At 45.0% G+C, this 9,962-nt stretch overlaps 1 protein-coding gene across 1 annotated transcript; it reads left to right on the top strand.

Annotated features, from left to right (window-relative positions):
* Nucleotides 1-7,891: 7,891 nt before the first annotated feature.
* LOC5573193 (tetratricopeptide repeat protein 19 homolog, mitochondrial) lies at nt 7,892-9,343 on the top strand. The gene is made up of 2 exons (XM_001660760.2): nt 7,892-8,806; nt 8,942-9,343. Exons 1-2 carry the CDS (start codon nt 7,985-7,987, stop codon nt 9,188-9,190), a joined length of 1,071 nt encoding a protein of 356 aa, XP_001660810.2. The 5' UTR covers nt 7,892-7,984; the 3' UTR covers nt 9,191-9,343.
* Nucleotides 9,344-9,962: the final 619 nt, after the last annotated feature.

Below are 9,962 nucleotides of genomic sequence, written 5' to 3'. Positions count from 1 at the left end.
TTTAGTTGTTTTCTGTTTTGTTGGTGCACAAGCCTCAGTATTGCGTTTCAATTTTGTCCCTTTTGGAGCTATCGGGAAACTCGTAACAACTCAACTTTACTACATTTTTATTCATACCACAGCAAATTTATTTGAAAATCATCGTTAAATTGCTGACGAGATTTTGGCAGGATTTCTTTGGATATCTAAATAGATGTTTCCCACGCAAATTTGGTTTTTTGGTATATCTAGAATTTTACACGTTTAAAATCTTCATTAAAAATGAAATCAGTTTCCTAATTTTCAAAATGGTTGTTCGGAATTACCTTAGAAATACACCACTTTCTTTGAGCAGCCTATTGTAGCAGCTAAAACTGTAATTAAATATTTTGTTCGTATCAGTGTTTCACAATAAGTTTAATGAGTTTCACTTACAATAGATAGTTTGACTCTAGGATCTCGTGCTACGAAGTGGTCAGCAGGGCTTGCTAGATGCCTGTTCAGTCTGTATATAATTCGTATTTAGGATTTTACAAATGTTGTTTAGATGTATAATTTATGTTTACTTACGTAGATTATGTATAGACCAAGTTTTGACTTTAGTTTTAATCTTGAATTCACTGGATTTTAACCGAAACCTAGTCCCTATGATAAGTAGATAGATAGCATGTTATTTCCAATTTAGATATATAATTCTGTTGAGTGTACAGCCCCTAGCACTCACCAAGTCTACACACTCAGTGGGCTATGTTGCCCCCATCGAAGGTGACACCACTGCTGAGAGAAATAACAAAGACAACAACACTTCCGTTTTTTTCATTCCATGTTTCTTTTCTCGTGAATAAACACGCTTTTTATTTGAACTCGCTAATTTCGTCAGTCTCGCTAGTTTTTCCTTGTGTGGCCATCCGAAGAACCACTTCAGGTTTTGGGCCCGGTAATCGTTTCGTCGGTTCCGTCGCGTAATCAAGTGGAAGTGATTTCGATGGAGGAGGAAAGCAAGGAGCGAGTTTTTCTGCCGGTTTTCGACGGCTCCAACTTTTCCGCATGGAAGTTCAGAATGCTCATTCTTTTGGAAGAGCATGAACTGGCGGAGTGTGTTCAGCGCTACGCTGCGGACGTTGAGGAGCTGAAGGAAGAGCAGAAGAATAAGAAAAGGAAAGAACGTGAGAAAAGAGTGAAGAAAGACAGAAGATGCAAGTCGCTGCTAATCGGTCGGATTCACGACTCACAATTGGAGTACGTTCGCGACAAACAGCACCCGAAAGATGTGTGGGACGCGTTGCACCGAGTGTTCGAGAGGCATAGTGTGGCGAGCCGACTACACTTGAAACGGCAAATGCTCTCGTTGCGGTATGAAAGTGGTGATTTGCAGCAACATTTTCTGCAATTTGACAGATTAGTGCGTGAGTATAGGGCGACCGGCGCGGCCCTCGATGAGCTTGACGTAGTGTGCCATCTCCTTTTAACTCTCGGTTCGGCCTACTCGGCGGTCGTTACGGCGCTCGAGACTATGCCGGAGGATGTGCTCACGTTGGAGTTTGTGAAGTGCCGCCTCCTAGACGAGGAAACGAAGAGGAAGGGCACCGAAATGTGCACAGTGAAGAGTGAGCCGGCGGCTTTTAGCGGAGCGAAGCAAGCACCAAAGAACAGAAAAATCAAGTGCTTCAGATGTAAACAAGAAGGCCACAAACTGGCCGAGTGTCCCGCGAAGAAGAAGGAAGACGCGAAAAAGAAGTTCGTAAACAAATCGAAGGCTCACGTCGCCGATCAAAGTGAAGTGTGTTTTGCCGGGTTCAGCAGGGGCAGTGCTGGTGCTGACGAGTCGAAAAATGTGAGCTGGTTTATCGACTCGGGCTGCTCTGACCATTTGGTGAACGACAAATCACTGTTCATCGAATTGCGCGAGCTGCCGCAGCCGGTGGAAATTGCGATCGCCAAAGACGGCGAGATGATCGTAGCGAAGCAAGCCGGAACAGTGAAAGTGATTTCCGTCGTGGATGGCAGGGAAATAAAGTGCTCAGTGAAAAATGTACTGTTTGTACCAGAGCTTCGGTGTAACTTGTTTTCTGTCGTACGATGCGACGAAGCTGGTATGAAAGTCGTTTTCGAAAGTGAGTCGGTCCGGATCTACCGTGATTCGGAAGTGGTTGCCACGGGCAAACGTATCAAAAACCTCTACCGTTTGGACTTTTTCGTCGCAAATCGAAACGTGAGTGATTCGTTGTTGTCGTTCGGGCGCGTACCAGCGGATCTGGAACTGTGGCATAGGCGTTTCGGCCACCTGAATGCGCGAAGCTTGGAGAAACTTATCGGAGAAGAAATGTGTGTTGGCCTGAAGCTAAACGGTCGCAAAAAGAACGGAAGCGTTATAGTGTGCGAACCGTGCGTCGCGGCCAAGCAAACACGGAATCCGTTCCAAGTGCGTAAAGAACCACGATCGTCGCGCATTCTCGAACTCGTACATTCGGACGTTTGTGGACCGATCAAGCCGGTCGGTGTTGGTGGTATGAGGTATTTCGTGACTTTTGTGGATGACTGGAGCCACTTTGTGATGGTGTTCTTCTTCTTCTTTTCTGGCGTTACGTCCTCATTGGGACAGACTCCTGCTTCTCAGCTTAGTGTTCTTATGGGCACTTCCACAGTTATTAACTGAGAGCTTACTATGCCAATGACCATTTTTGCATGTGTATATCGTGTGGCAGGTACGATGATACTCTATGCCCTGGGAAGTCGAGAAAATTTCCAACCCGAAAAGATCCTCGACCGGTGGGATTCGAACCCACGACCCTCAGCTTGGTCTTGCTGAATAGCTGCGCGTTTACCGCTACGGCTTTGGGTGTTCTTAATGAAATCAAAAGACGAGGTGTATGAGTGCTTCCAGCAGTATGCCGCGATGGTATCTGCAAAGTTCGGTCGTAAGATTTCGCGTTTGCGGTGTGATAACGGGGGAGAATATAAAAACCGCCCGTTTATGAAGTTTTGTGAGCAAAGCGGAATTCAGATCGAGTGGACGGTAGCACATACCCCGGAGCAGAACGGCGTTTCCGAACGCATGAACCGCTCTCTCGTTGAGCGCACTCGGGCTATGCTGGAAGACTCCGGCGTGAACAAGTGCTTCTGGGGTTACGCATTACAGACTGCGGCCTATCTGCTGAACCGTAGCCCTTCCAGCGCCATCGATCCTGGCATGACTCCATACCAGCTGTGGGAAGGATCAAAGCCGGACGTCCAGAAACTTCGAGTCTTCGGCTGCTCCGTATTCGTTCACATTCCGAAGGAGCAACGAGGTAAGTTGGACGTTAAATCTTGGAAAGGGCTTTTCCTGGGCTATGCCCACAACGGCTATAGAGTGTGGAACCCGACGAAGCGGCAGATTATGCACGTTCGTGACGTCGATTTTGTAGAGTCCATGCGCGGGGAAAATACTCCGGGATGTGGCGTTGAGCGGACATCGGATGTTTTCTCTATTGCTGCGACCGATGATAAACAATCCGAATCGGTTGAAGTGGCACCGGATGCAAGATTTGACGACCCGGATACGGACGAGCAGGATGGCGGTTCCAGAGCGGAATCGGTGTCGGAATACGAGAGTTTCGTCGAAGAAGACCGCACCAGAGCAGAATCGGAATCCGACTCGAGCAGCAATGGCGAAATCGATCCAGTGCAACCCACCCACTCTGGTCGACCAGTGAGAGCGCGGAAACAACCGACGTGGCAAGCTGACTATGACATGGAGTACGCAGCGTATGCGTTGAGCGCCACGGAATACGTCGAGGATTTGCCAAGGACGCTGGCTGAAGCAAAAGCGCGGAAGGACTGGCCGAAGTGGGAAGCAGCGGTCAAGGAGGAGTTAGAAGCCCACACGAAGAACGGAACTTGGACTTTGACCGAACTACCAGGAAATCGGAAGGCGATTACAAGCCGCTGGGTTTTTAAGATAAAGCCTGGTCTGAACGGAGAACCAGATCGCTATAAAGCTCGACTAGTGGCCAGAGGCTTCGACCAAAAGTTCGGCTTCGATTATAGTGAAACATATTCTCCAGTCGCCAAACTCGACACGTTGCGTTCTGTCTTGGCGATTGCTTGTCGGGACAAACTGGTGGTGCATCAAATGGACGTTTGTACCGCCTTCTTGAACGGGTCGCTGACTGAGGAGATTTTTATGGCGCAACCGGAGGGGTTCACGAAAGGAAAGAACCTAGTCTGCCGTTTGCAAAAGTCCCTCTATGGCCTTAAGCAGGCCTCTCGGGCCTGGAACAGCCGATTTCACAACTTTGTAGTGAACCACCTTGGCTTCAAGCAAAGCGCCAACGACCGGTGCTTGTACACCCGTGGATTCGGAGCGACAAGGGTGATTATGGTCCTCTACGTGGACGACATCTTGATTGCCGGAGCATCGCTGAAAGCAATCCAGCTGGTGAAGAACTGTCTAGCCAAGGAATTTGAGATGAAGGACATCGGTGAAATCAAGTGCTTCCTGGGAATGCAAGTCAACTATGATCGGGCTGCCGGCGTGATGAAGATAACTCAGCGACACTATCTGGAGAACGTCCTGAAACGTTTCAAAATGGAGGACTGCAAGCCGTGCTCAACGCCCATTGAGAATCGCCTGAAGCTGCCGAAAGGAAACGAAGACAATCGGACCGCGCAGCCGTTCAGGGAGCTAGTTGGTTGCTTGTCGTATGCGGCGTTGACCACTAGACCGGATCTGACAGCGGCAGTGAACTTCTACAGCCAGTTGCAGAGCTGTCCAAGCGATGAGCACTGGGCTCATCTAAAAAGGATTTTGCGATACGTTAAAGGATCGCTCGATTTCGGCCTGGTCTACTGGGCGGACAAAGAAGCGCCGCTGCTGGAGGTGTTTTCGGATGCCGACTGGGCCAACGACTCTTCTGATCGTCGCTCTGTGAGTGGTGGTGTGTTTAAGGTGTTCGGCAGTACAGTCAGCTGGCTCACCAAGAAACAGCAAACCGTCGCTCTCTCATCGACTGAGGCAGAGCTGACTGCCCTCTGTACGGTGGCCTGCCACGAGGTTTGGCTGAGCCGTCTTCTTCAAGATTTGGGATACAGTTGCAAGGAACCGATCTGCGTTTACGAGGATAATCAGTCGGCTATGAGGATCGCCGAGGAATCGAAAGATTTCGGACGCATCAAACACGTCGATGTTAAGTTCCACTTTCTGCGGGACTTGATAAAGGATGGCCGCATCGTTCTCAAGTTTCTGTCATCCGTTGAACAGCCCGCGGACATGATGACTAAAGGGCTTCCGGTTGCAGCATTCCGACGTCATCGTGACGGGATTGGCCTGGTGGACTGCAGTGGCTGAGCAGGGGTGTTGAGTGTACAGCCCCTAGCACTCACCAAGTCTACACACTCAGTGGGCTATGTTGCCCCCATCGAAGGTGACACCACTGCTGAGAGAAATAACAAAGACAACAACACTTCCGTTTTTTTCATTCCATGTTTCTTTTCTCGTGAATAAACACGCTTTTTATTTGAACTCGCTAATTTCGTCAGTCTCGCTAGTTTTTCCTTGTGTGGCCATCCGAAGAACCACTTCAAATTCAATAGCCAGTTTACCACAATTTCACTTTAGGACTTAAAAAAACTTTAAATTTCAATTTTAGATAATAATTTTCAATTAATTAGCGTGCTGTGGGAATTACCGAATACTTTAGCGATCGTATGCATGAAATACTCTATCCTTGTTTTTGTTTTTATCTCTCCTATTCCTTATCCACTGTCACCCTAATCAACGATCTGTAATACAGACTAGACCGTTAAGGCTAAGTAGCCCGTCATTCGTTTTGGCAACAATAATGACTTTTAAGCTTGCATTTCAAAGTGATAAAACTCAATCTTGATAGTTTATATTGACTTGAAAAAGTATCACTGTACGCGCTAACATGCATTAAGTATGCTGATACTTTTTCAGCTGTGTCAGTGCAAAACCAACTGATTTTCTTTGATTCGCAATCGTAAGATGAATTAGCAGCAATCATCAACGATGCGTACAAATTTCAATGACGGCCTACTTCGCCTTAAATGATTGCCCTGTGGTTTTCTGTGCAATGGTTTATTGCCTGAAACTATTTTTGAACGCGCCTGAACTTGAAATCTTGTTTTAATTGACCCACAACCAATTTTACTTAGGGATGAGCTTTCCTTGTGCCTATTGATTGAAATCTCTACAAACCATTTTTGAAATCAACCTAAATAAAATTGAGTCATACTAAGAAACATGAGCTCTTTCCTTCAAGCTACAAAAATATATCATTGATGAAATTCTGGCGATTTTCTGGCTAATTGTAAGATACTTTCGTAGGCTTGGGTGTTCTAAGTGTCTTCGAAAAAATGAAGGATCATTGTCTTAGTTATGTTTAAGAATTTATACTCTTATTAGTAAATTAGAAGTTTCTCGAGATCTCCAAAGAAATAGGATAAATTATGTAAAGAGATAGGATTGCGTTAAATAAAACTTATTATTAACACAACAGTTTAAAAAAAATAAAAATAAAACTTTGAACACTCATCTTTGAGCAGTAAAAATGACATAAAGGAAATCACTCGAATTTATTCACAAAATTTAAAGAAATGTAAAAATAATAATCGTTTTCGTCGCAGCGGCTTGGAACAGGTATGAGCTATGTTCAGAATTTGAGAGAAAAAAAATGAAACTTACAAGAAAATTGTGAAAATTGCAAAATGTCTTGAGCCACTACGAGATGGTCACTCTAAATTCATTAGGATTCCCAAGCAAACCAGTCGGATCGCAAGAATTCCAGTACTATTCTTTTTTTATTTTTATTAACGAGATTATTAGCCCTGGGTTAGTTCATCTCGGGACCAACGGCTTTACTTCCCTTCGAAGTCATCAATGAAATTTTTAGTGACTATCTCGGGGATGGGATTCGATCCCAGGTCCTCGGCGTGAGAGGCGTGTGTTCTAACCACTACACCAGGTCCGTCCCCCAGTACTATTCTTGGTGACTCCAGTTGGATTTGCAAGGATTTCAGTCAGAATTCCAAAGATTCCAATCCGAAAACTAAGGATAAAGCTTGGAATCTCAAGGATTCAAGTAGGAATTACGAATTACGAACATACGTTGGAATTCTAGAAATATCAGTCGGATATTCAATTTCTAATATATCATATGAATGCACTGAAATACCCGAAATAACCCTTGAAATTGTACGCTGAATTTGGAACCCGGTCAAGCAAAATGCCATCTTTCAAACGTCCAAATCTCGCATACTCTGAGATAACGCCCTAAAAGCCATTGGTAGCCACGTGTGTAGCTCGTTGTTTCTGAGCAAATGAAAGAATAAGCATCCAAACCAACATCACGGGCAGGTAGATAATGATCCTTTCTTCCCCATAGCGTAGTTTAATAACATGAAAATCCATTCAAATGCTCAGAAACAACGAGCTACACACATAGTTACCAATGGCTTTTAGGGCGAGATCAGAAGTTATGCGAGAAATCTTCCAAAACCACAATAGTTTCCGCAATGGAATTCATCTCAGTGTAGTCTGTGAACCTGAAGCGTTACGTAATCTACGTATGGGACCTTCCAGCGGATCCGCTCTCAAATTTTCTTCAGCGGCACGCAGTGTGAAAATGTAGACAAACATGCGATTGGAGCGCACCTTTATTTTGAGATAAATTCCAAAAATTTCAATTGATTCTTAAGAAAATGGGCTTATTAAAGCAATTTGATAAATATTTCAGTTACTGCGCAATTCAGTTCTTAGCTAAGCATATTGAATGTTGAAGAGAGAGACGGTTATTGACCATAACGATTGCTTACAAAAAATCAATGAGCTCTTATCATTTTGTGAACCCGATTTGTCTTTTTTCTCAGCCGGGAGGCTCTCTCGCAATCGCAAACATAAACAGAGAGAAACGTCAAAGCAAATTGCAAAGTCGTCACAGTTTCACACAAATCCCGTGCTAGTGAACGGCTTGAAAAGTTTTTAAGCCGAAAAAAACCAGTGAAAATGTTTCGAAAACTTCCTTCAAACCTAGTCAACACACTGTCGAAGCGAAGCTTCGTATCTATAAACCATCCGCGGCAGAGTAGTGTATTTGGGCCAAAGGAATCAAAAGAATTCCACTCCCGATCCCCAGAGCAGAATGAAGACCGGAATCACAACAAATCCGCCGGGTGTAAAGCGCGCCACTTCCCACTGAAATTCATCGCCGCAAGTTCCTTCCTGTCGTGGTTCAGCAAAAAGGATGACGAAGATTCACCGGAGAACCAACTTATCAAAACCATCAAAATGTCCATTCTGAACATCCAAAGAGAGGACTACCGGAAGGCCGAACAGATGCTTCACATTGCGTTGAAGATGGCCCAGGATCTGCAGAGCAAGGATGGGATCACGTACATCTACGACATCATGGCCAATTTGGCCATGGAGGTGGGCGAGTTTGCCAAGGCGGAAAAGCTTTTCGTGAATGTGATGCAGCGACTATTTGCCGATGGATTCGTTGAAGATCACATCAAAATGCTGCACATCAGTTCGAAAATCGCTCACATAGCGCAGCTGCAGGGACATCTCGATAAGGCCGTCCAGGGGTTCGAGTGGACTCTGGCCAAACTGGAGGAAAATCTCAAGAAGGCCGGAGACGATAAGGAGATTATGGAGCTGTGGGGCATTACCAAGAACTGGTACGCGCAGCTACTGATGGAGTTGAAAAGGTTCACGGAAGCACGGGATTGCTTTAGGCAGGCGTACGATGCGTATACGGAAATCCACGGGAAGCTGACGGAGGAAGGGTTGACCATACTAAACAACCTGAGTGTGGCATGTTCTAATGTAAGTGTTTTCATATTGGGCATAAGGGCTTCTGCAACAGTCGCGATTTTTGCGGATTAGCAGTGGTTCTATCGGGAACATGTTGATGTTAATGTTAAGATCAGGGCTGACAGCAGGTTTTTCTCTTCATTGCAGCTGGAAGACTACGCCTCGGCGGAAAAGTATCTCAAGGAAGCGATCAGCTTGGCCTCCAAAATACCGGACCTGTCGGAGGAGGGTGTCTACCGGGCCAACTTGGGACTGCTGTACCTTCAGCAAGGCTTGCTCAGCCAGGCGAAGGAGTTCTGTTCGTTCGCCTGGAAGTACGGCAAGCAGCATAGTCATGAAGAAACTGTGATACAGGCCAACTACTGTCTGGAGCAGATAAAGGCCATGCAAAAGTAACTAAGTAACTAGTAACATATTTATTTTCAGTCAAGTGACGATCATACAATGAATCAAGTGCACTGCTTGTTGGAGAAAATTTGAACGATGTTTTAAGAATTTGCAATGTTTTCTGATGTCCAGAATATATTTTAAAAAATGTTTCACGAGCAACTGAACAATAGTTATTTTATCCGAACCTCCTGTAGTTAATCCTTTGGTGAAACAGCTTTGAATTCAAACGCAATAATGCAACAAAACTTTTATGGCACAAATCTAGCGAAAGAAGCATCCCGTTTTGCGTTGTGCTCTAGTGGAAAGTTTAAAATAAGCAGTTTGACTTCATACGTTCATTCTTCTTCTTATTTTTCTTGGCATTACGTCCTCACTGGAACAGAGCCCCGCCTTTCAGCTTAGTGTTCTTAAGAGGACTTCCACAGTTATTAACTGAGAGCTTTCAAACCGACCGGGAATCGAACCCAAACAGTTTCATCATGACTTTGCTTTGTAGCCGTGGACTCTAACCATTCGGCTAAGGAAGGACCCTTTTATATACTTGTTTTTTAACTAGTGCTTCCATTTGAGGCTCAATCGCGTTTAAAGTTTTACGGAATCGAAAATCAAGTATTGAAAATCGAAAAAGTTGCAAATGTTTTGTCCAACGCGTCTTGCAGAAATTCACCCCCTTGTTTGTCTGGTTCATCTCTTTCGAAATTTTCAAGGGTGTCGCTGATACCATAATTTCAAATCGTTACGCTCGTAACCGTACTGGAGGTTATTAGCGTTACGATTT

Source organism: Aedes aegypti, chromosome 2 (assembly GCF_002204515.2).
Source record: "Aedes aegypti strain LVP_AGWG chromosome 2, AaegL5.0 Primary Assembly, whole genome shotgun sequence".
Taxonomy (NCBI): Eukaryota; Metazoa; Arthropoda; class Insecta; order Diptera; family Culicidae; genus Aedes; species Aedes aegypti.
Note: the sequence above shows the minus strand (reverse complement) of the source record. Positions and strands in the feature narration are given on the sequence as shown.

Bases quoted from the DNA above. Each gene is read 5' to 3' on its own strand.
- LOC5573193 (XM_001660760.2), top strand. From the start codon at position 7,985: ATGTTTCGAAAACTTCCTTCAAACCTAGTCAACACACTGTCGAAGCGA. The intron at 8,807-8,941 runs GTAAGTGTTTTC...TCTTCATTGCAG, and splicing joins TGAGTGTGGCATGTTCTAAT to CTGGAAGACTACGCCTCGGC.